Here is a 26,729-nt window from a genome sequence, read left to right as displayed (position 1 = left end):
CTAACCCCCCCTCCTCATCCCTGAAAACAATGAGGGACAGGTGATACACCAGGGTCTGGAACAGGGGGTTTTCCAAGTCTTGGCTTTCAGACTATTCAAATATTGCAAAATTAAAATGATAAATACTTAAATAGTGCTTGATCTAAAACATATAATAAGGCTAATTAATGTAATAAATTCATGGGATTTATTTAACCGACAGAGAAATGTAAGCACCCACATGAACACTTACATTTCTCTGTCGGTTAAATAAATCCCATGAATTTATGAGATTAATTAGTATTTCTGTGTCGACGTGCACCATATGTCAGTGCACAACTATGTGTTAATGCTACCAAACTCATTTTTTAAATAAATTGTACAATTGTTGTAATTGTTGCATATTTTCCCTTGCAATTATTTCCCCTAGACTTCTGCTTTCAGATGTAGTTAATACCAACAGCAATAATTATCCAATGCAGAGGCAATAATGTACTAATACATTATTTTATATATATTATCTATATTTATATTGGCTTAAAGTTAAAACCGGCCCTTTGAGTGCAACCATATGCTAATGTGGCCCGGGATGAAATTGATTGACACCCCTGGTCTTCATTAAGTATGAGAATATTTTTTTGGGAGTGAATTGGAACTTTTTGTTGGTGGTCCTGAATGTTACAAAAGTGGTTGTGTAGCCGGTCTGGGCCTACTTCTCAGCAGACCCTTGCTACGACTCTGCGTTGTGCTGTGCGTGTTTGATGGACAAGGAGATTCGGTTGTTGTCTTTAACCGACACTGTGGCGTATTTATTCCTCTGCATGAAATAAACACAATAATGCAGCAGCATTAATACAGATGGACGTCTGCAACACACCAGTCTCAGTCTGCCATCAAACAACTGTGAGACTAGTACTTATAAAACAATAAAATAAACACATAGTACAAAACACAATAGACCAAAAACATAGAAGCAACAAACATACCTGCATGAAATAACCACAATAATGCAGCAGCATTAATACAGATGGACGTCTGCAACAAACCAGTCTGTGGTGGGGAGAAGACGCCATTAAACATGCTGCAGGTGCTGTGTGTGAGTCCTCACAAGTGCTGCTAAACAGTACACTTAACTAAAAGTTTGCTAAAACACTCAAACTTCTGCAAAACAACCACAGCAACACATTAGCACCATGGAATGATATTATAACCTTGTTTCACAGTTTAAGATTATATAAACACTGTAAACATCATTTAGAACAGAAATCTACAAAGAGCACATGACAAACTCTCCTCACCTCAGTCTGCCATCAAACAACTGAGTGAGAGGGTGCAACGCAGGTAGATGACGTCACTGCCGAAAGTGAAGACTTCAAAATAAAAGCATTAGCTCCCAAAACGGTCTTTTGTAGTAAACATACCAAAATAAAAGTGACAATAAATAATATTGGAACAATAAAATAAAACGTGAGGGATTATTGGTGGAATGCATTCCTGTATATTTATACACCTGCTACAGTTGGACAGAGGCTACATGTAAACTTTTTGTTGTTTCCTTTTTTTCATATCATAAAGAGGCAATTATGTTCATACTCACTTCAATGAATTCAAACTTTGGGAACAATAAATACAACATCCTCTATTTAAAAGTAATAGCTTTACAAGCACTTCAATCAGTCAAGTGTTTTTAAAGCACAAACAATCTGTATTCTTAAAGATAATTAAAACATTTCTGGATGCTGAACACAAGTATGTCGGTAGTGTTTAATGTTCCCTGTGGCTTCAGAAAAGTCCGGGTTGGGTGAATGTGTACGCCTAAACAAAAACCACTTTCAATCAATTCATTTTTCTTTAAACGTTGCTCTCAATAGAAACCTTAGCAGGGAGACATTGAAGATACGTACATGGTGGTAAACAAACGTCTGTCTTTTACGCATATTAAAGCTACATTAAGTACATTAACTGCTGTGCTCAGCAACTGGGATTTTCTGTAGTATTTAGGGGAAACTGTTTTAAAAATTACAAAATGCTCAACGATTTAATTATGATCTCCAGCGCTGAACTCTGCCTCTCAGCTCTCCTCAGTCTGAGTCGGATGAAGCTGTGAGGACTGACGGCTAACACATTTATGAGTATTGACCTGATAACGCCAGGGAAATTTGCGGTTACAAAAGGAGCAGCTGAAGAGTGTCTCTCCTGTGTGAGTCCTCATGTGTCTCCGGAGGTCGGCCTTGCCTCTGTAGGTTTTAAGAAAAACAAACGAGCAGCTGAACGGGTTCTCTCCTGTGTGGGTTATCATGGACACAGAAGGGCTCCCGAATTGCTGAATCGCGGTAAAGAAATGAATAAGAGAGAAAGTGCCTCTCTGTCAGCAGAGGTTCTGTCAATCAGACGGGTAGGTAAAAGTGGAGATAGTTATCATGTAACTACATAACTAAAATAGCTACACTTCATTTATTTACATTTTTTTAACTGTCATGAAGCAGTGTTTGAACCAACCGTATGGTTTGTTTTAAATACAAACATGTTCACAAAAACTAGTCATTCCAGGCATATATATTTTTTAATTAGTACCACAAATAAACCATCTGCCCTTTTATGCATTTGAGCACCTTCCCCTCTCCTCTGGAGACGAGTAAATCCTATTGTCTGCTGGACGCAATGAGGGGGTTACCTTACAAGTCATTTTTCGTTCCCAGAACGTTGTAGTTAAGTAAGCCTTTGGTTCCAGTTTGGTTCCCTGAACGTTACTTTTGGTTTAGGTTTTGGTTGCCACTTGGTTGCAGCGTCAAACTTTTGTTACGTTCTCTAAACGTTTGCTGTTGGTTACATGTGTGGTTCCCCTAACGTTCTCCTAACGTCCCCCAACCTTGTTGGTTTACATGTTGGTTCCCTCAGCGTTCCCCTAACGTTGTAATGTCTGTAGCATGTTATTTTTACCTGACAATATTGTCAGTGATGAACAGGCAAATTTGACAGGACTTGAAAGTTTAATAGAAAATATAATAAAATACAAGTTTAATACAAAATGTAAATGCAAAATAAAATAAAGATAACAAAATAGAAAAAATATAACAATATAAGCCAATAATACAATTAAAATAAATATAAAAAACAATAAAAGTAATATCTAAAAAAAAAGGTGCAGAACTTCTTGACTGCTGGTCTGGCATCTTCAGTCTTGCTGACCAGCTTGCCTAAAAAGAATTAGAAAAAAAAGTAGAATGGACATAAGTTCACTAAAAACACCCTACTACCAACCCACACATTTCTGATCACTACAAGTGATTCAAAGATTTCCAGTTTATTGATTTATTTTGAACATTCACCAACTGAGAAAATAGAGACAGAAGTTTAATTTACCGTCTGTGTGGAGCAAACTTGAGCACGTGCCCAATGCACTCCTCGGCCTCGGCTTCGGTCTGGCCAGGGAAGTTCTTCACACAGGCCGCTACAGGTAGAAGTCAAGAAGTTACACATCTACAACTCATCAGTCAAGCTTGGCATGAAACTTATGTGAACAATATATAAACACTTACCTCTTATTATCTTGCATAGCGCTAAGTCTTGGAAGGACTTTTTGGCCCTTCTCCCCCTCAGGCTGTACTGGGCCAGGACATCGTTGGTTGCCACTCGCCGTAGAATGTCTGGACGAGTGACTGGCTACATGTGTCAGTGGTTTTGACCCATCTGAAAAGAAAGTGGATATGAATGTCAGTTCATTTAAGTTGGGCTTCTTATACATGGTATTTGCGAAATATGAACCTATGCTAACACATCAGACAATTAAAAAAAAAAACTTACATGACGGTGGTGTGAGCAGAGAAATCTGCTGACCTGAAAAAGGCACAAAAACACATCAGATCAGTCACATAACATGCACCAGGTTATTCCTCGTGAATGTTAGCTCCAAGCTATGAAAGATGACTTGATAACTGTTAACTTTACCCACAGGGCTTCCAGACATACCCACAGTCCTGGACTGCTTTCTTGCCGTTGGAATGGAATCATCTTGAAAGAAAGACCATATAACGTGTACCGGTTGGGAAACGAACATTGAATTGTGTACATGTAGTCTGTACTGAAGAGATCTTACCATCACTAGAGGAGTCTGAATTGAATCTCCTTGGGCGTCTACGCGGCCTTGATTGATGAACAGTAGCGTCATCTTCTGTCTCAACACTTGAAGAGTCCATCAGTCGCAGACATTTCCGGTCTGCTTTGGTGTAGGAATCTATGTAAGGAGAAACATGTTTTTGAGCCAGTGGCAGAACAAAGCAGTATTTCCATACAGAGAAAACTTCATGAATATATTCTATATAGTGCATAGCAAAGATTGCTCACTTGTTGTGTACCATACTTTCTTGACTGGATGTTTAGCCCAGCTTCTGTTTGGCTCGCTGCAGTTAATTACATGCTTTCGCACGTTAAGTGGTGTCCAGTAGCAGAGGAAGCCCCCCTGTTTAAAAAAATGCAACTCATTTCAGATCCTTTCTTACAATGTGGTGAAAAAACATTTAGAATGGAAAAACAAATTACGTCAATACAAAACCGCATTCCTCAGAAGTGTTTTCGAGCCATGAAGATGGCGCAACCTCAATTTCATTGTCAGTGAACTCAACCACAGTGAAGCTCATCTGTTAACAGAAAGGCATCATTAGCATGGCAAATACAGTACCATAGATTGCACTAATGAAAACTGTCAGACAAAGTCCTTTAGGTGTTTTTGTAAAGCAGTTTTTATTTAGTTTTGAATAAAAATATATATATACATAGCATCAGGATGGAGTGGGTACATTTCCCTTTAAAACTTCATCCCAAACCACCCTTTATCAAAACAAGACTCAAAAACAGAATATCACATATTAGCAGAGTACAGATTTTTTGCAAGCATACACAGCAAATACACTCAAAGAACCCCTCCAAAAATAGATTGAAGTTGTTTGTTTGGATATCTCCTAAAAATCATGCAGGACTGTCAAGAAAACATTTGTCTGTTTCTGTGGCTCCTCAATCATCAGGGCCTGTGTAGTGAGTTCACACTCTGGCACCTGCTCCATTAGACAGTCTCCCTTTTTCACTCTGAAGTACCCAATGATTCTTGAATCACAAGGATCTGTGAACAGAGGATCCACCTTCTCAAACACCTTGCACAAAACCATGTCATTCCTCTCCTCAACGGCCTCACAGCATTTGTCACCTGCCAAGATGTATGCATTGTTTGGTCTTCAGATTTTCTGTTTTTGTGCTGGAACTGTGCTGCTTGGACCCCTGCTCCATCTCCAAGAGCCTTTTGGCCACTTGGTCTTCTTCCCGATCGGACGAGACGTTTCAGCTGTTCCAAATACTTTTCAAACCAGAAGGCACTACATGCATCCAGGCATCCAAAGGTTTCTGCTTCATCTGTTAAATGGAGCATGGTATGGACATTATACACCATGAAGTGCCTGCCATACAGCTCTGCTGTCTTTGACACAAAATACTCCATCAGACTTCTGCTGTAGTCTGCGTGTTTGCGTGCCAGGTTTGGAGAAACCAAAATATTCAGTGCTACGCTGAAAGCCATGAAATGCCTATACAGTGGCCTGGACAGAATGTCCTTGAGCACTATTTCCCCTGTAAACAGGGCAAACTGACACAGCTCTGTAGCCTTCCAGCGGTCCACTTCTTCCAAGTTCCTAGGCTTCCTGGTAAAGCAACTTGGTATAGATTGTTTCAAACCACAGAGTCTTCTGCTGATCTTTTGAACCTGTCCAGCAGACAGTCTAACCTTCCTGCTTCCCTTCACCCATTCCACCAGCAGTTTCCTCATAACACCTAAACAAGCTTGGTGCATGTAGTCAATGGGAAACATTATGATCATATCAATGGCAAGTTGCAGATATGGGGAAACAGTATGCCCCTCAGTCTCCTTAGCAGACATTTCTGTTCTGAACATCTCATTGGTTCGCATGGTGTTTAGAATATCAGGGTATGTTACACGTCTATCCACCCATAGCCCTCTGTGTACATTTGTCACAGCCATTGTATCCTGTGCACAGTTTGGTTGCTTTGACCATTGCCTTGCCTGGTGCATCACATACAACACAACGCATCACAACAGTCTTCCTTTGAATTCCATTTTCAAGCAGATCCTGCATTTCTGCAACCACATCATTGAGAAACTCCAAATCCTTAGGTTTGGATAGACCAGATGTTACGGTTACAGGGAAAACACGAGTTGGAGACAGATGGATGGCACACAAGACAGGCCACAGAGTGTTCTTGCTACTTTTGAACAGTGGAAGGCCATCAATGTTGAGAGACAACTCCAGTGTGTTTAGTTTTTTCAGAACCTCCTCTGGGTAGTGGTTGAGTTGTCCTTCGATAGTTCTCCTTAAACCAAAGTGGACATACTCCATTCCCGATTTTGTGGCTGACCTGATATCTCTTGGGGTTGATAACAGGGTTCTGGCTGTTGAAGGTAGCTCTGGGTGCCCATTGGCTTTTAATCCTACAAGAAGCTCATCAAGTGCAGAGTGTGGAATGTGGTGTTTCAAGGCCCAGTGTTGTAATAACTGAGCATTGTGGGTGGGTTTTCTCGCTGTAGGGGTCACTGGTATCATCCATAGGTGTGTCCCACATTTCCAAGTCTGACGCAGAACCATCACTGCTGCCGTCCTCCTCAGAGCTGCTGACAGAACTTGTTGATACTGCCATGAACTCTGGCTCTTCTTCAATCTCCTCTGCCAGTTGTAGCTGTTCCTGATGTTGATGTAGCCGCGCTGCTTCTTGCACAGCTCGTGCTGCATCTCGCGCATCCTGCGCAGCACGTATCTCTGCTCGCACAAGCTTTGTCACTTTTTCAACCGCTCGCTTCGCCCTCTTCCATCGATTTGTGTTGGCCTGTCTGGCCAACTTCTGTGAACTCATTATATGCAAATATCAGGAACAGCAAACCATGCGTACCTGTTGCAATGCAAATTAAAGCAAAATCATACAGTGTTAGTGGTCTCCTATCTCCTATCGCTATGAATGAGCCTTTATTTCATTAAAAACTAGGCCTTAACAACCCCATGAATCTCTTTACTAATAGCCTGTAAAATTAGGCTGAGTTTTTTCTCTTGCGGGGCGAGTGCAGGCATAAATTCTCAGAGTGTTGCGGGTGCGGACATACACATCGCGGGAGCAGGTGGGAGTGTAACACAGATGTTGCCAGTGCGGGCGGTAATGGTCAGAAATTCGGCGGCAGCGCGATGAAGAAAACAGTCCCACGCAGGGCTCTACACATGATCTCGAGCGTTGGGAACTGTTTGAAATAATCAATATATTGAAACGGAACATTAAAAGATTATTCACAGTTTCAGGACGGAGCATATATGTCCAATTCCGGTAGTAATACCGGATGTTGTTTTTAGCCTCAGTTAGCATATAGCTAACTGAAGCTAAATATGAGTAGAGGGAGAAGGACGCGTGGAGTTACATACTAAGCACACCGCCTCTACCTCTCACTCATTGATGCTGCAATGATACTATTGCGTGTTTAATAACTGGATAAACTTCAGAAGGATTGCATAATAGAATATTGTAGGTGAGAGCTTCAGGACATCACTAGCAAGATGGCGACGGTGACATCATAAGAGGACCCGCCCCTGACGACGTCAGCCTATAGAAGAGCCCGGAGAACCCCATGTGACAAGCGGCCAACAAGATCCAGCCCCCCGCTACCAACCAAGGAGAGCACGAGACCGGAGCACGTCTTATTTTGAAGTTGTTTATTTTATGACCGGAAAGGGATGGTTCTATAAAACATGTTTGTATTTTGAGATCGCTCTCTTTTGTTCCGGACCGCCAGACAGTAACTACTGATGAGCTCCACTCAGTCAGTGGCCTGTGGACGCGTGTACCGGGCTATTGAGCCACAGCTGTGAAACTTTTGTAAACCTACTGCTGCATCCTTTTATTAAATACTCCTTTTAAATCTTATAAGAGAAACTTCACTTCGTTTTCTTTTGAATCGACTCCTGGGCTTCGAATAAAAGAACATTTCCTACATAACCTTTAGAGAACCAAAGGCCAACGTTCTCTATACGTTCTGTGTTACTTGGGTAAACAGTGGCAGCATGTGGCGGACTGCTGACTCAGAAAGTCAGACCGTCAACCAAATACATTTTAAAAAGTGGTCAGAAAAAAAGTGTTCGCACCATGTTTGGTGTAAACTTCTGAAGCAATGGAGACGAAACAGAGAGCAGCTGGAGAGCAGGAACTTGATGGCAAAACACTGTTGGATGTATTCAGAATTACGGCCGGAGAATTGACAAGACATTTACTGTTGACACGAGTTGCCACAGCGGTTGCCAAACCAATTCTGAAGATCTCGACAATAGGAAGAGGTTTTAACTAGTTCCAAATGGATAATCAACATTCTTCAAACGTCAGACTAAACAAGCTCAGACAATATGTTTAACTTAAACTGTCATCTAGGTCACAGATAAGGTGTTTACCTGAGCATAGTGGGCCAGATAAACTGGCACTAGCTGTCCCTAAACAATAAAGCCAATATAAGGTCAGCTTGAGCTTGTACCCACTGTGGAAACAACAAGGTTTCGGAAGCCCAGGCTGCCCCTCCTTAATGAAGATAACAGCACATAGAGCCAGGTCGAAGGAGGACAGAGAGAAGAGATGCAAATGAGCTAAAGATTTACAAGCTTACACAAAATATTTCCTAATACCATGGACCGGAGGAATCAGAAAATATCCGAAATGATCAAGTCATGCCTGAGTGGAGTCATGACTTATATCTATCATAATTGCTCTTCCCTTGTAGAAACGATAGTAAACCAATGCATTCAGGCCGGGTATGCCCTGGCATTTTGTCCCAAACCGACCGGACCACAACCATCAAACAAAAACACAGCAGCGGCTCCTGAACAGAGGAAAATGTTAAGTGCAAACAAAACTACCAACATACATGTAATAAACATGTGTAACCGTCAATCATTAACAGTTCAACCATCAGGTTATCAGGTAACAGTTCAACCATTAGGTTGCAGCTGAGGAGTTGTAGAGGTGGGAATCCAAAAGTAGGGCAGCCACGCCCAGCCAGGGAGACAGAAACAGACACAAACAGGGAGGCAGTACTGTGGATCCTCAGGTTTCTCTGCTTGATGCGTGCCAATAATTTGACCCTTCTGAAACAGATTAACATATTTTCCCACGACCACAGGATATGTCTGTTTAGCAAATGAGAAGCTACTCACTGCATCGCTAGGGTTCAATAACTTGTTGCCAGCTGGAACATAATCACCCATGCAGTAATTATTCAATTGGAGGCTCTTACCTATTTGCTTAGTTAAATCCAGGTGGTGACCTTTTTGTTTGGCTGGGCAGTGTATATATATATGAAGAGTTTGGCTCTAAAATGATATAAATCCATTTTGATCGATTTGAGTAAAAATTTGTTTTCTTTACCAAGGAAGTGTCAAGATGAAAACCACTATTTTCCGTTTCAAACTTTCACATAGCTTCTTGAGATTATAAGAACATTAAAAATTCAAATCCAGATTTTTATTTTCAGGATTTATTCTAAAAACAGTACATTTTTCCCCCCAAAATCGAACAAATCCATGACAAGTTTTTTTCTCCAAATTCAGTAAATCCATTGCATCAATATACAAGTTATTTTCCATATTGAAACTGTGCAAAATACTTAAGTAAGTAAGTTGATATTCTGAACTTGGTCAATACTAATCTTATATATGGGCACTGGGCCACAAAGTCATCAGTCATTGCTCCCAAAATGTATTTAACGGGTCATCTTGTTAAAGCTACACATTCATTACAGCAGTAAAACATGAGAAGACATTTTTAACAACAATATACCATTAGACCACAAAAATTCAACACGTATTGTGCATACTCTAAATCCATTGCATTAATATAACAATATTTCTGTGCAAAACATTCAGCAACTTATCGTTCATTAAGAGATGAATGAAATGAATGGTCACTCTCAAAAGGCTGGCACAATGGGCAGCTCCTCTTCATGACTGTCACAGTCCACATCATTCATCTGTGACTGAGAGAGTGCATCATCATAGAAGGCACGCACATTGTCACTCCTGCTCAATTTTCGTACATGCAGAGTAAAAAGACTGAACGTTTTTCAATAGATCCCCTGCCGTCAATGTGTCTGCATGACAGACGTGTGTTGCTTTCTTATGAGAACAAGCGACAGCTGGCATTTTCCCTACTCCCGAGTGCCTCATTTTCTTAATCTCTTCACGTATATGTATTGTACTTTTTATTTTAGTTTCCTGTCGATATACTGCTCCACACTCCAGTCCAATAGGTGGCGGTAATGCTCCTATGTGTTGGTTGCCAACCGCTAATAAAGCCCATAGAAGAAGAAGAAGAAGACGAAGAAGAAGAAGAAGAAGAAGAAGAAGAAGAAGAAGAAGAAGAAGAAGAATTGATAACCAGCGTCGTAAAGAATACAGGCCTCAGGTGAAAACCCGGTTGAAGTGGATTTTGTGCTGCTTTTTGAGACATTTCACCTCAGACTCATCCCTGTTATCCAAGCAGCTAACTGAAGTTAGCGTAGCGTGCTAACATCAGCTGGAAGTAGACGGAGACGGAACTTAGCCAGACAGAGACGCATTTAAAGAGGACATACAGTGTGATAAACGGAGTGTGTGTGCAGGAAAGGCTGCTGTGATTCAGTCAACATGAGTAAAGTCCAGATGCAGCTCTCGTTGGTGAAGCAGCGACTCACTGCAGCTGCTGAGGAGTTATTTGTTCTGTTTGAAAGAACGATAGCAGAGTACGAGGAGGAACTGTCTCGGTCCAAAGAGGAGAACGAGAGACACCGGAAACTACTGGACGCTGTGTTACAGCCTCACATCCGGATACACAGAGCAGGTCTGTTACCATTACTCTAAAAAACTCTTTAATTAGTACTCTAAACTGCTGCAAAAATTACTCAATCCCTGTAATGTTTTTTCCATGCCTGGAAATGATCCTGTGAAATAAGTGTGTTATTAAGCTTGAAAACAATTGATAAAGAAAGATTTATTGGAATGACATCATCAAGGCATGCATCCCAGACAGCCAAAGGGAACTGGAGCAGATCTGGGCTAAATCTTGGATAACATTTGGTGCAGGTCCGCTAAACGGCTAACTGGTCCAATATCAGAACAGGTTGGAATTACGGATCAGGAATAGATCTGGGCCAGTACTAGGGCTGAACAATTTTGGAAAATAATGTAATTGAGATATTTTTCCTCAATATTGCAATTGCGATTTAATATGCGATTATTTATATAAGGTCCTCTTCTCATGTATTTTTCAACAAACACAAGCAATAAATCAATCGTGATTACAATCGTGAACCTCGTGAAGTAGCAACAGTAGCGAGGCACGTTCTGCACAATACCTGACGTTGCGCAGCATCTTCCTTTTTAAAGCCAAAATAATTCCACACAACTGTCGTGCCGCCCCTCTTTGGTACCAAACTTCCAGCCGTGCACTCTTCTGACGAGCCTGAGGCCATTCGCCTTATTCACCTGGCGGCCATTTTGAAACTCGAACGAGGCTGAGGGGTACACAAACCCGGAAGTTTGACTCCGACGCATACGATCTATGGAAGATTCAGCAGCACCAGCAATGGAAACTCCAGTGTGGACCACCAACCTTTCTTGTTTGCCAGAATTAACAATTCAAAATGTGGAGCAGTGGGCCAGTAGCCTACCGACTGCAACATCCCCCGGGCGGTGTTAATTAAAGGATACAGTAACTGGATCGAAGGTTTTATCCACGACATTGAAGGTAAGAATGGACGCTAATTTACCTCAGTTTCTGCTAGCGTGTAGCAGCTAGGGGTAGTAAGCTTAGCTGTGATATGGAGTTGTTGACTGTACTATGTTTGATTTTATTTAAAACTTAACATGTATTTAATCGACAGTTAATAGGAGCCCAACACACATATTTGTGAGGGCTAGGTCTTTTCCCTCGGTGCGGAAAAATGAGTCACCGTACAACATACAGGTATCATAGTGCTAAGTGGGCAAACTGCTCAGTTCACAGAGCAGTGCCACAGTTTAAACCAGCTTGCTAAATGTTCATTATGAGTTTTATCAACGATGTACCTTTCCCTGTCTGACTGAAAATAACATGTTGATTTTATCTCATTAACATGTTATCTCTATTATCATTGATATCTACTCAAATACAGTATTATCTTGTTTCAAATTAGCAAAGCCAGACAGCGCTAGGTGCATGTTGCTATTGCTTGTTGACAATGATAGTATAATGACAGTATAACTATCAGGTAAGTGATAAGGTAAGCTAAGTATTAACATTCATAAGATAAGAGTTGCTCAGTTCTTGGAGCAGTGTATCCAGGGTTGAGGAAGGTTCACTGCACACTCAGTGTATGTGTGTGTGTGTGGAGCAGTCGGTACTGGCCCACTGCTCCACATTTTGAATTGTTAATTCTGGCAAACAAGAAAGGTTGGTGGTCCACACTGGAGTTTCCATTGCTGGTGCTGCTGAATCTTCCATAGATCGTATGCGTCGGAGTCAAACCTCCGGGTTTGTGTACCCCTCAGCCTCGTTCGAGTTTCAAAATGGCCGCCAGGTGAATAAGGCGAATTGTGCAACAGGTTCAAGCGCAGCGTTGACTTCTTTCCCTGCTTGCTCGGCTTCGCTCGGCTCCGCTCGGCTCGCTCGCAAGTCACGTGACCAGATCACGAAGAAACTCGGCTTGATCGCGGAAATTCCAGCACTAAAGTGAAGTGAAAATATCACAGCAACTATAAAATTTGGATTTTTTTGGACTGGAGATGAAGAGGGTCCCAATCCACACTGTGCTTTGTGCTATGAGTCGTTGGCCAACGAGGCTATGAAACCCGCCAAGCTCAGGCTTTATTTTGAGAGCAAACACAAGGATTACATTGGGAAACCTTTAGCATTGTTTGAGAGAAAACGTGATGAACTTAAAAAACTCATGACGAAGGCGCCCTCACAGTTTTTTCTGACGGGGGAAAATGCGAAGGCTACAGAGGCATCATACAGGGTATCCCTTCTCATCGCAAAAACAGGGAAACCTCATTCGATAGGTGAGAATTTAGTCAAACCAGCTGCCAAGGTTATGGCTAATGTATTGTTTGGGGAGAAAGCAGACAACTAAATTAACAGGGTCCCCCTCTCCAATGATACTGTCCAGCGGCGAATAACAGCCATGGCTGGGTCAGTGACGTTTTAGAATTTCAAAACAGTAAACAAATTAAAATGATAAGAGAAGTCCAATATTGATTTTTTTGTGTAAATCTATATGTATATTTTCAGTTTTTATAAGTGCCCTTTGTTAAAAATAACAATATATGGAATTTTAATGCGTTTCATTGTATACAGTCCTTGAAAATGTCATACGGTGAAACGTTATTATTTTTTTAAATAAATAAAATTTGATATTCATGTCACAGTTAAAAAACACCAAAAATGTAATAGTTGATATGTTAGTATTCTATAACTAATTCAAAATATAAACACTTACACAACAAATACTAGATATTTAGTTTTTTAATGACTACGGCGTCTCACCTTTTAACATTTGTTCTATTTTTTTGCTATAAATTCATCAAAAATGGTCAAAGGTTATATATATTTATATATCATACTATCTCTCCTCCATTACATTCATTAACCATGTAGAATAACAAATTATTAATTTGATTTATTATAAAATTCAGTGTTTTACCATATGACATATTTTGTTTGACCGTATGACATGCAATGTCAATGTTTCTTTGCATTTTGAATGTATTAAATTGATGTAGGTCAATTCAGAATAGTTTCAAAGAACAAGTGAACCTTTTATTAATAGTTGAGAAATTGTGAAAAATTCATTACTCAGTTAAAGAAAAGAACAGTTACATTCATATCTGCCATCAAAAGGTTATGAACAACCTAATATCATAAAATGTACAATAACACAATATAACAATACAATCAAAGCTCATGTTTCATATCGATAGATTCCTCAAACTGATTTGTGATTTTCCCTTGGCTACAAAAAAAACGTTTAACAAAACATTACAGTAACATCGTTGAAACAGTAACTTTATCTTTCATTAATATAAACAAACATCCTCCGCCCCCCACCCATGCACTCACATGCACGCACACACACTGACACGTACACACACAACTACCACAAAGGGCTGGTCATTGCTCAACTTTTCACACCAATATGAATCTTTCCCAGTCCTCAAGTGACAATCTTGAGCTTCGACTGGTTGATGGCTCTGGTTCTGAGATGACAGCAATGACATCTGTTTGGAAGTAGAACACCACATCTCGGATTTGGGGCCATACAAAGCAATTCTTCGTCCCAGACTGCTGCATACAGGAGACCTCGACTTCTTCTCCGACGACCTTCAGTACCTGCCCAACAAAAGGCTTTTTGTCATAAGACACTATAACCATCTTTCCAACCACGTCATCTTGGGTCGGAATGGTGGCAGAGGGTGCAGCTTTTTCAGTATTATAATTTAGGACTGAGGGTGATTCACATTCACAGGAAAGTCCCATACGATGGCAAAAACAGGACAGTTCTCTGCAGGAGATCTTGCCTGGGGTGTTTGTTGTCACCTGATGAATACCCAAAGTGCCTCTGACTACTGGCAAAACATCTGGCACTGCCTCATCCACCCTGGCGATGTCAGCCTCTGATACCCAATGGAACTTGACACTCGAATTTGACTTTTCCAGAAAGGAAAACAATTCTTCAGGGTGTTGGATATCACCTCCTTGAAGCACAAATGCATCGGCAATCCTTTTTATTGAGCCACCAACACCATCTGGCGCCCCCTTTCCATGTGCCTTCTCTGAAAAGTTCCATGTCATCTCCTTAATGCCACGAATAAAAGGCAAGGTGCACATCAGATAGAAATTTTTCCTATTCCTATATTGCGTTAGTGGGCCATCACTCATGAAGTGCACAGTGGTGATTCTTGGATTGCGTTGGATGTCATCCAGCACAGGCTTCAAATGTGCCCATACTGCCCGCTCGTCATGTCTTAAGGAGTCAGATATTGTGGCATAAGCTTGTGACCCCTCTTCCGTGTAAGCCATGCATGTATGGACAGTGGCCTGTTTTCGACTCCCCCCCCAGTGGAAGTGCTGGACCTCAACATTCAGCTTACAGGCGTAGTTCTCTGAAAAGTCCATGTGGACTACAGCCTCATGGTGTTTTAGACTGTTCTTGACTTCTCTGCATTTCTCCACCTGATGAATCCACGTATACTGATGCTTGGCCAATCTGTCAAGTTTTTCATTGAAACTCTTCACGAGATCCGCCCACGTCCCAGTCAGAGTTTTCTTCACAAAATGTGAATAGGTTTTTCCATCAGTGCAGACCTTCTCCCTCTGCCACTGACTCCACGACACCTGGCCGGATTCATCTGGTAGGAGTGGCTCCATCTCAGTGTAGCAGCACTTCGTACACAGCCTATGCATACACTCCCGGCTTTTCATATCGCACACAATGTTGCCAAGTGCTTCAGTGGTACTTTTACTGGCTACAAGGCCACTCTGGTGTAGTTTCTCCAGTAGGAGGCTAACATTTTCATGATCTAAGCAAGCACATGTGTTTCTGTCATTAGCCTTTGGCTCAGTTACATAAAATGGACGGAGACGAACAAACTGCCGGTAAGACACTACACATCCCTCTCCTACCTCTGCATTGTACTCCTTGTGGAGCTCTTTAAGCGACTTCGACAACACAAATTAAATCTCAAAAAGATCTCAAAAAGATCTCAAAAAGATCTCATTAAACATCTTGCGTTGCAAGATGTTTAATGAGATCGTATGTGTTTGCACGCAATTGTTTTGATGCATTTACTGCACGTCGCGTTGTTTGAACTTTTTTGTGCATAATATGAGCTACACTTTTGACCGTTTACCTTTACGCTTTTTCTCTGTTAAAGGTTTGATTGCTTGCTAGCTACTGTAGTTACAAACGTTAGGCTATCGTGACCTACTGTCAGGACGGAGTCATCAGTAGTGTAACGTTAACTAGCTCAGTGATGTGATGCTTATGTTGGCTGTATCGTCCGTTTTAGGCCACCAGTGGCAGTACTTCAATCAGCTCAGGCACCGAAAGGAAGCACCGAAATTAACGTTGCGTTTCGGTCCGGTAGGTACCGGTCATATAGGAACCGGTGCCATATTGGTACCGGATTTCGGTACCCAACCCTAGACATAACTGGCCAATACTGGCATTCCTGACATCATACACTCTCACAGTTATACCTTTCCCTCCTCCTGGCTAGGTTTTCCTCTCTAGCAGCAGGATCTGCCATTAGCTTTGCACGGAAACGTGCATACCTCTCCTTACTAGAAAGAGGCATCTGTAAAAATGTGAAAAAAAGTTAAAAATAGGCAGAAATATATTATATATATTAATATTAATTCATATTAGTTGTACAAACTATATATGTAGTAAAACCATTAAGAAATAACTAAATAATTCAGTTAAATGCCCAGTGTCATATGGTACAACAACATGTCATAAGGTCAAACCGTTTGTCCATATGACATTTATTGTTTGACCTTATGACAGTTTCATGCTTTGTCATTGATAACAGGCAGTTGCTTGGCCACCTACTTATAACTTCATCCTTGACCTTGGCTTTTATACTTTATATTTCACATGTAAATCAATAATATTTCCAAATTTAAACTATTTATTCCCTTTTTTGGCGTTTGACCATATGACACCCAAATCTGCGACACATGGTACCGCACTGGAAACGGTGAAAATAACTGAAATTCAGGAGCAAAATCTTAAACTCACCTTCAACTTGGGTGGTCTTCAGGGGTCCTCTGAGTGATGACATCCCATGTCACATGACTTGAGTCATTAATATGCAGGTCCAAAATGGCTTCCAAACTTTGTTTGACCATATGACATAGGGAAAATGTGTCTTTGCGGAACAATTTGTTTTAGATACTAATGACATTTCTTGAAACTCTATCTCACTGATACTTTAATATGCTTATCTTAAGACTTGAAAAAATATGCCAAATTAAAAAGTTGATAATCTTTGATCATTTTTAATCATTTTTAATGCAGTTGTCTTAAATAAGTTTAAGTGAATGCTGTTTGACCATATGACAATTGACCACTTTAATAGTCTAAAAGTTACCTAATTTTGATTTTTTCACATAATTATGAACAGTGAGGAGGACAAATAATACGAGATTAAAGCTTATATAGAATTTTAAACTTATTTTATATTAATATATAATATTTATTGCTCCTGGAAGTGCAAATCAATGCGCCACGTCACTGACCCGGCTGAACATGTGAAAAATCAGCTGATCACACGTTTATGCCAAAGCCAGTTCTTCACACTGCAACTGGACGAGTCAACTGATATCGTGAATGAGGCAAATCTGCGGTGTTTTGTAAGGTACATTTATGCTGGCGGTGTGCAGGATGAATTTCTGTTTTGTCGTTCCCTGCCGACCAACACCACAGGGAAAGCCATTTTTGACTCAGTCAACGATTTCATCCTGCAGAATAATATCGACTGGACACGATGTGTTGGTATTTGCACAGATGGTGCAACTGCAATAACTGGGAAACACAAGGGACTGGCAGCGCGCGTACGCCCAGTTGCACCTTGCCCCACAGCAACACACTGTTGCATTCACAGAGAACAGCTGGCTGTGAAAAAATGCCACCTTGCCTCAAATCAGTACTGGACGAGTCTGTGAAAATTGTTAATACAATAAAAACCAAAGCACTGAACACACGTCTTTTTAAAGCTCTGTGTGATGAAATGGGAAGTGAACACACAAAACTGCTTTTCCATACTGAAGTTCGCTGGCTGTCGCGTGGGAAAGTTCTCACCCGTCTATTTGAACTGCGCGATGAGGTGATGTTATTCTTGCATCATACTGATGAACTGTATGACAGACTGCATGATTTCCAGTGGCTCTCAAAATTGGCATACCTGGCCGATGTCTTTAGCGCTCTCAATGCTTTGAGCTTAGCGCTGCAGGGAAAAGCCGTCATCGTCTTCAATGTGCAGGACAAAATTAAAGCTGCACGCCTCCAGATGGAATTGTGGTGTGTCCGTCTAGATCGCCAGGAGTTTGACTGTTTTCTGACACTTGCAGATTTTTTGTCCTCGCGGCAGTTGAAGAGCTGGACTGCATCTAGTTTCCCAGAACTAGATGCAGTCTATGAGTGGTTCAGGAATCCATTTGGGGAAAAAACGCACATCGAACACGTTCGTTCCAAGCTCCCATCAAGACAGGTTGACAGCCTTGTGGACATCGCATCTGATGGGATACTGAGGACGACTTTCAGAGAGAAAAAGCTTGACAGACTTTTGGGTCCACGTCCAGCCTGAGTACCCAGCAGTGTAGAAGGATCAATGTGGACTGTGATATGAGACTAAAACTCTCCCGTTTGGATCCAGACATTGTTTCACTGATGTCTCAGCACCATTCCTCCCATTAGGTAGCAACAGAGACACGCAGTGTATGAGTGAGTAAACAATGCTATTTGTAAATGTAACAGTGTAAATAATGACCTTGTGTTTATTGTTAAATTCTTGTTAAACTTGGGCCTGCAACCATAGTTTTACTGTATTTTATTTTTGAAAATACACAGCAGAAGTTTGTGTCGTACTAAATGCGGTGCATTTTGCGTATCTCTCTGTTCGTTCGGACATAAACTCAGTAATAAATGTAGTCTATGTTTCATATGATGTGTAAAATCTATCAGCATTTACCGTTTAAATCGCATGTGAACGAAATGCTTGTAGAATTTGAGTTGTATTTGTATTGTTGATTTAATGTGTGAACGAGCGATATAGAGAAGGTCACATAAAGCTGGTATTAGGCTGTAATTTGTAATATACTGTTGGAGTGGTAAGCAGGCCTATTGTTTTGGGATATTTGTGGAGTTAGGTGGTCCGTGAGGGGTTTTTTTATTGGTTAAGTGGTCCTTGGTCTGAAAAAGTTTGAGAAACACTGCTGTAAGAGATACAAAAAGCACACAAAGCAATGAAACAACGAGTAAAGCTTGGAGTCAATATTCAAAGATACATGGTTTTCAACGCATCACTGTAACTTTGCTCCACACTGAAAGGGACCGAGAAGCCCAGTGATAAGGACCTTCTTCAATAACATCCAATCACAACCTGTTTATCTAGATCAGTGTTTCTCAAGCTTTTTCAGACCAAGGACCACTTAACCAATGAAAAAACACTCATGTTCATGAAGCATTGTCAACAGCATCCTCTTCCTAGTCTTGGCAAATATTGACCTTCCCATGTAGATGGGGAATGCTGTTTCCCGATCTTTGGAATGCCTGTGAGTCGATGCTCCTTCCTTGTGTCTTGTGTAGCAGTTATACTGCAGGAGCTGTGCAATTGCAAGGTCTGACTTAGAGGCACCAAATCTCAGTTGTGATTTTATGTCAGCCTCGTGTTTAATCATGCCAATTGAAGAAGGCTGGGTGGAATGGCATCCTCAATACATCCCTCATGGAAGGTTCCCTCAAAGGAAAACTTGTGGTCCAGCATGTGTCTCCTCAAGATCTGCTGCTTTGGCAAGTGTCATAGCATCACTATAGTCAGAGGCTTGTGACAGGGCAAAGCCTACATCGTTTTGGAAAGCTTGCAGGACATCTCTTCCCTTCTTGTGAGCTTCCAGCTCAGGTATTTCAGCCAACAGTCTGTCCTTCAGTCTGGTGGCGGTGTGTCCATTCCCAGCTGTTCTAGATGCTGTTTGTACAGGTTGACCAAATCTGCAAGTCTGAATATCGCAGGTCCCACGGAACTTAATTTGGTCTCCACTATGTAGGTTATTAGTTCTGAAAATGCCAGTGGGTGGACATCCCACTGCTGGCTCTGCTCACTCTTTTCATAATTTCTCAGGTAGGCTCTCTCTCTGTTGAACAGGGATGTCAAACATGCAGCATGATACTTTAGCTCCTGTGCTATGACATCTCCACCACTAAGTACTTTCAGGAGTCTAAAATCATTTAGAGTTTTAGCATAGTCATTGAGTCTTTTGTTAAGCTTCATGGTCATGGCATGTGTCAGTTCTGATGCTGGCTCTTTTTGTTCACAAAGGAAGCACTCAGACTCCAGACCCTCACGGCTGGTTCTTTGAAGTTTGTTTTGCCCTTCTTCTGATTGAGCACTTTGAGGTCCAAGCCTTCACTTTCTTGCCCTGTCCAGTTTGGTGTTCTTGAAAAGATATCGGCAGCTCTGGTGGTACTGTGCCATGTTCCTCCTCAGTGTTTCTTCTATTCCACCAGCCTCATCCAGTCTGGTTGGATCCAGAACAATGGGCATCTCATTGAGGGCATGGAACAGGGGGATATTGGTCGCAATCATGGTGTAGCCATCTTGTTCAGGTGCATAGGTGGATCCTCATTATCTTTGTCCTCTTGGCAAATACAACATTTGCCCCTGTCGGTTTTCCATTTTGATAATCCTGGGGCTGAACTTGCCATCTTGTTTGGTAATGAATGAATTAATACAGTATGGCCGAGGGTTTATCCTTTTACCACCTTTACCACAGTATGACTATACACATTCAGGTATGGGATACAACTAGGTTCAGACATAAATCCTACACCTAGCCCGATCGTTCATCCAGTGCCATTTAAGTCCAGTGCGATCTGTACACCTTCTGGGTGACTACATGCAAAGTCATGTAAAGTCCCGTCACCCTTGGGTCGGCTCTCCCGCACTGGCACACCCTGTCGATTCAGGTGCGGCTATCTAACTACATATAACTAATATCTAACTACTAGCTAACTGTTGTGAGGCTTGAATTAGATAGCATTTGGGACACTAAACTATACTATTACCACTACTACTAGTTACAGTAACGCTTGTTTAGCCGACACTGAACCCCATGCTGAGTTTCACAGGAGTGTGATGTCAACAGTGTGCTCCCTCTGTGCCTTGACATCCACTCTTTTCTGACTCTCTCTCCCCCCTCACTGGGGGTGCATCCAATTCAGTTCTCATTCCTGGGATATGTTCCACATCAATCAGCTGTGGGTGCTGTCTTCATGCACAATGTGTTAGAGTCTGAAATGCTTAATCACACACAGAGACCCTCACCTGGTTTAGCCCGTGAGCCAACATAGTGGATTATTTTTTTATCTAAGGCCAGAATAAGGCAAAAGTAAGCTTTTGAGAGATTTAAGGGTCCCAGATTTGGATTCTACATTGTAAAATATGTATATATTGATGTCAGAATCATCCATATTGGCCAGGTCTGTGCATATTTATTACTGCTTATGGCGGCCATTTTGAATTTCAATTGGCCCGCGTACTTTTTGAAAAGAGTAATGTCTATTAGTATCTGTGCCAATTTTGGTGCTTGTATCACCATTTGAACGACTCCTCTGAAAATATGATGTTATCTGCTCCACTATTACTCCCCCTCCAGCGTCCACTGCTGTGAGTAAACCATGGCTCCAGCGCTCTGCAAATGCCGCTGATCCACATTGTTAAACGATGGACCCCTGCTGTTGTATTTAATGTCGTAGAAAAAAACGTGATCTGTCTCTCAAATTTGTTTCAACCACAGACCTTATTTTGATCTATGTAAACAACAATGCCGAATACTCGGTTCACAACATGTATGTTAGCTATTGTTAGCAGAGGATGCATTGTAATAATACTACTACAATTATTATTATATTCTAAAAGGTAGTGTTGGGTGAAAATCTTAAAGTAAATCCAGTTGTTTGAAAATGTTTTCATATAAAACAGTTATTAGATAGGTAATATTGATTTTTTTGACTTTCCAACAAAAGCTCTTAGCAGCTTTTAGTACATCGTATACATTTCTAATGCCAAAGCAAATATAAATGTGGTATAATGCTAACAACAAACTGACGGCATTCTGAGTGTACGGGTTAAAGCAGACTGCAGGATCATTATCAGCGCTAATGAAGATGATCCAGTCAGATATCAGAGACCTCCCAACAACCTTCCTCCATTTTTACCTGCAGAAGCAGTCGTTTACATTTCATCTAAACTAATCAAAAGAAGCTTAATCTTTTCTGGTTATTTTGCTGAACCTTTTCCTCTGATTAATATGATTCAAACTAGAACTTACAATTTATACTCATTATTTGTATTACTGGTTTAGTGGGGGTTAGTAATGTCACTGTTTCCTGTTTCCTGCAGACGTCCAGCAGCTGGTGGTAGTTAAAGAAGAGGTTCCCCCTCAGCAGCAGGAGAGGGGCTCCAGTCTGAACCAAGAGGACCCAGAGCCCCCCCCACACATTAAAGAGGAACAGCAGGAATTCTGGAGCAGCCACGACGGAGAGCAGCTTCAAGGGCTGGAGGAGGCTGATATCATTGAGTTCACCTTCACTCCTGTCCGTGTGAAGAGTGAAGATGATGAAGAGAAACCTCCGTCCTCACAGCTTCATCACAGACAGACTGAACTCATGGAAACACAAGCTGATGGAGAGGACTGTGGAGGACCAGAACCAGCCTCAGATCCAGATACACATTTGCAACCAGATACTAGTGATAAGGTCTCACAATGTTACACACAACTAACTGAAGTCCTGGATAAGTGTAGGGAGACCAGAGCACCTCAGTCCAGTTTAAACTTGTGGAGAAATACTTCAAGTACTAAATTATTTAGCTGCTCTCATTGCGGTAAACAATTTAACCAAAAGGCAAATCTAAAGAAGCACATAAGAACGCACACAGGAGAGAAACCGTTCTGTTGCTCAGTTTGTGGCAAAAGGTTTGGTCAGAAAGCACATCTGCAAACCCATTTTAAATGTCACACAGGTGAGAAACCCTACAGCTGTTCCCTTTGTAAGAAACGATTCTCTCGGTTGGAACATTTACAGTTACACATGAGAACCCACACAGGGGAGAAACCATTCAGCTGCAACCTCTGTGACAAAAGGTTCACTTGGCTTCATCAGTTCAAACGCCACAGGTGCTGAGGAGAGTTCTCCGACCCTCATGAGTTCTGGAGCAATCGGCAGGAGGCTTATCTCACACACTTCCCCTTCACCCTTTCAATTCCTGTGAAGAGTATCGGTGAAGCACAGAAACCTCCGTCCTCACAGCTTCATCAACAGCTGAACTCATGGAAGCTGCTGGACTGCACAGCAAATTCTGGAATAAACTCCCTCTGAGTTAAAATCAACTACACTTGAGTGTGACCATCGAATAAACTCTACAGCAGAGTTAAAGTTACTCTTTTGTTGTAGTTGATCTTTAACACTTTTCAGGAGTTAAACCTGAACACTTGTGGGAGTTAAAACTACTCCCACGTGAGTAAAATACAACTACCACTTCAGAGTTAATTTTAACATGAACTCTATAATAGTGTTAGTGTTAACAGTTACACTTGAAAGCATGTTTATTTACATGTAACACTTTATGGTGTCAAAATAAAAATGAATAAGAAACAATACAAAACATTGATTCATACAACTGTTTTGCTTTTATTTGAAAAATATCCATGGTTTTCAAAAATCTGTGCTTGATATAAAGTGCTGTTTGTTTTTCTTTTACTAACAGTGTAAACATACACACAGCGAATATTCACATTTAGAACAGCTCAGTCAGACAACTCACGTGTTTCATTAATGTGTTTATTAGAAGCTGTATATAGTTTGAGTTTGGCGTCTAGGCTCGGACCTCATCACTCCCCATATTAGCTAAGAACTTTGAGTGATGATTAAATAACTAACCCCCGAGCCCACAGTTGGAAGCTGGGGAGGAAGCTGAGGTGAGCGCATTAGCAGCGTGGATGAGCAGTAGTAGCAGCTGCATTAGCGAGGCAGAGGCAGGCACATCCAACAGCTTAAATAGAGCGCCAGATTTAGGAGACTACGTTTGGTTGGTTGCAAGAGTGACGAGGGGAGTTATGTGCGAATGTATCATTGGTGCTCGAGTTGACTGCCTTAACAAGCTCACAGGCTTCGCCCCATTTGTGACATTTAAAGGAAACTAAATAATTAAATAAAAAATAAATGCACAAAAGCTTTAGCATCCTCATGTATGGCATTGCATACATACATTATAGACAAACAACATATTGCATAACAGAACTTCTCTGTATGAGGTAGACTAAATACTTTAACCTGTAATTCAAGTACATACTGTATATACAGTGGGGAGAACAAGTATTTGATACACTGCCGATTTTGCAGGTTTTCCCACTTACAAAGCATGTAGAAGGTCTGTCATTTTTATCATAGGTACTCTTCAACTGTGAGAGACGGAATCTAAAACAAAAATCCAGAAAATTACATTGTATGATTTTTAAGTGATTAATTTGCATTTTATTTCATGACATAAGTATTTGATACATCAGAAAAACAGAACTTAATATTTGGTACAGAAACCTTTGTTTGCAATTACAGAGATCAGACGTTTCCTGTAGTTCTTGACCAGGTTTGCACACACTGCAGCAGGGATTTTGGCCCACTTCTTCATACAGATCTTCTCCAGATCCTTCAGGTTTCGGGGCTGTCGCTGGGCAATACGGACTTTCAGCTCCCTCCAAAGATTTTCTATTGGGTTCAGGACTGGAGACTGGCTAGGCCACTCCAGGACCTTGAGATGCTTCTTACGGAGCCACTCCTTAGTTGCCCTGGCTGTTTGTTTCGGGTCGTTGTCATGCTGGAAGACCCAGCCACGACCCATCTTCAATGCTCTTGCTGAGGGAAGGAGGTTGTTGGCCAAGATCTCGCAATACATGGCCCCATCCATCCTCCCCTCAATACGGTGCAGTCGTCCTGTCCCCTTTGCAGAAAAGCATCCCCAAAGAACGATGTTTCCACCTCCATGCTTCACGGTTGGGATGGTGTTCTTGGGGTTGTACTCATCCTTCTTCTTCCTCCAAACACGGCGAGTGGAGTTTAGAGCAAAAAGCTCTATTTTTGTCTCATCAGACCACATGACCTTCTCCCATTCCTCCTCTGGATCATCCAGATAGTCACTGGCAAACTTCAGCTGGGCCAGGACATGCGCTGGCTTGAACAGGGGGACCTTGCGTGCGCTGCAGGATTTTAATCCATGACGGCGTAGTGTGTTACTAATGGTTTTCTTTGAGACTGTGGTCCCAGCTCTCTTCAGGTCATTGACCAGGTCCTGCCGTGTAGTTCTGGGCTGATCCCTCACCTTCCTCATGATCATTGATGCCCCACGAGGTGAGATCTTGCATGGAGCCCCAGACCGAGGGAGATTGACCGTCATCTTGAACTTCTTCCATTTTCTAATAATTGCGCCAACAGTTGTTGCCTTCTCACCACGCTGCTTGCCTATTGTCCTGCAGCCCATCCAAGCCTTGTGCAGGTCTACAATTTTATCCCTGATGACCAGCTCTCTGGTCTTGGCCATTGTGGAGAGGTTGGAGTCTGTTTGATTGAGTGTGTGGACAGGTCTCTTTTATACCGGTTACGAGTTCAAACGGGTGCCGTTAATACAGGTAATGAGTGGAGAACAGGAGGGCTTCTTAAAGAAAAACTAACAGGTCTGTGAGAGCCGGAATTCTTACTGGTTGGTAGGTGATCAAATACTTATGTCATGCAATAAAATGCAAATGAATTACTTAAAAATCATACAATGTGATTTTCTGGATTTTTGTTTTAGATTCCGTCTCTCACAGTTGAAGAGTACCTATGATAAAAATGACAAACTTCTACATGTTTTGTAAGTGGGAAAACCTGCAAAATCGGCAGTGTATCAAATACTTGTTCTCCCCACTGTATGTACAAAAAAAGAAAGGACACATTCCAGTAAGCCATCAATGTTGGTAAATTAAATACTACAAGTCTCTGACACAACATAAAAACGTGAATCACACCTGTGGTGTAAACTTCTGATGCAATGGAGACGAAACTCACAGAGACGCTGGAGAGGAGGAATTTGACGGCAAACACTTTTGGGTTTATTCGGAGTTCTGGCCGGAGAATTGACAAGACATTTGCTGCAGACACGAGTTGCCACAGCCAGTGTCCGCACTACGGGGGGACTCGGGGGATCTGAGACCCCCTGAAACTGACACGAGATCCCCCGAAAACATGATTTGGGAAATGTTGGGGGGTCTCTAAAATATTGGCAAAATGTGTTTTATTGATATTGAAATCGTGTGTAACGGGAACTATTTGCATATCAGAAGTGTTGTGTTTACATCAAAGATAAAATAAACAGATATGACAACGACTGCAGTCTATCCCCATAATTTCTCACGAATTCTAGGCCTGTTTGTGTGTGGTTGTGCCTCTTTCCCGTGCGCATTTTGATACAATGTATGTTGTGGGTGTGGCCGAAGTTTGAGAAAGTGTTTTTTTAATAATTCCGTCTTCAGTCAGATCGTGTAAGTGCAAGTGGTTAGCGTTAGCAATGGCTAAACGACAGCAAGGCACTCTTTCCCATTTTGGATTTTTTTTAAAAAGCAAAAGTTCTGAGGAACAAGATGTTGTTCAGTCAGCAGATGACAAGCGTCCGCAACCACGTGCATTACTGGAAACGCTGGACCCACGGTCAGCGTGCAGCAGGACCAACGGTCAGCATGCAGCATGCAGCAGGATCGAGCAGGCAGCGTGGAGCTATCTGCCGGTGAGTCCACGTCCGTGGCCCTCTCTCACCCGAGCATCTGGACGAGCCAGCAGTGGACAGAGTGGAAGTCTCGAAACCCCTGGCTGTATACAAAGGATGGCAAGTTGGGATGCTCTGTCT

The 26,729-nt window shown here is 41.7% G+C and overlaps 2 protein-coding genes across 2 annotated transcripts; one reads left to right on the top strand and one right to left on the bottom strand.

The window, feature by feature from the left end:
- On the bottom strand, window positions 1-11,625 carry LOC134875193 (uncharacterized). The gene is made up of 10 exons (XM_063899657.1): window positions 11,393-11,625; window positions 4,519-4,616; window positions 4,324-4,438; window positions 4,076-4,213; window positions 3,928-3,990; window positions 3,784-3,816; window positions 3,519-3,669; window positions 3,343-3,430; window positions 3,056-3,176; window positions 1-20 (listed from the first exon to the last, which is right to left on the bottom strand). The coding sequence occupies exons 2-10, from the start codon at window positions 4,534-4,536 to the stop codon at window positions 1-3; spliced, it is 747 nt and encodes a 248-aa protein (XP_063755727.1). The 5' UTR covers window positions 4,537-4,616; window positions 11,393-11,625.
- On the top strand, window positions 10,374-26,213 carry LOC134874835 (zinc finger protein 180-like). Its single transcript, XM_063899052.1, has 2 exons — window positions 10,374-10,878; window positions 22,197-26,213. Exons 1-2 carry the CDS (start codon window positions 10,686-10,688, stop codon window positions 22,976-22,978), a joined length of 975 nt encoding a protein of 324 aa, XP_063755122.1. The 5' UTR covers window positions 10,374-10,685; the 3' UTR covers window positions 22,979-26,213.
- Window positions 26,214-26,729: the final 516 nt, after the last annotated feature.

Source organism: Eleginops maclovinus, chromosome 13, assembly GCF_036324505.1.
Source record: "Eleginops maclovinus isolate JMC-PN-2008 ecotype Puerto Natales chromosome 13, JC_Emac_rtc_rv5, whole genome shotgun sequence".
Lineage (NCBI taxonomy): Eukaryota > Metazoa > Chordata > Actinopteri > Perciformes > Eleginopidae > Eleginops > Eleginops maclovinus.
The sequence above is the reverse complement of the archived record's forward strand: the minus strand, read 5'-3'. Positions and strand labels throughout refer to the sequence as shown.

Bases quoted from the DNA above. Each gene is read 5' to 3' on its own strand.
- LOC134875193 (XM_063899657.1), bottom strand. The intron at 3,431-3,518 runs GTAAGTGTTTAT...TTCTACCTGTAG, and splicing joins GCTATGCAAGATAATAAGAG to CGGCCTGTGTGAAGAACTTC. The intron at 3,177-3,342 runs GTAAATTAAACT...AATTCTTTTTAG, and splicing joins AAGTTTGCTCCACACAGACG to GCAAGCTGGTCAGCAAGACT.
- LOC134874835 (XM_063899052.1), top strand. From the start codon at position 10,686: ATGAGTAAAGTCCAGATGCAGCTCTCGTTGGTGAAGCAGCGACTCACT. The intron at 10,879-22,196 runs GTCTGTTACCAT...TGTTTCCTGCAG, and splicing joins CATCCGGATACACAGAGCAG to ACGTCCAGCAGCTGGTGGTA.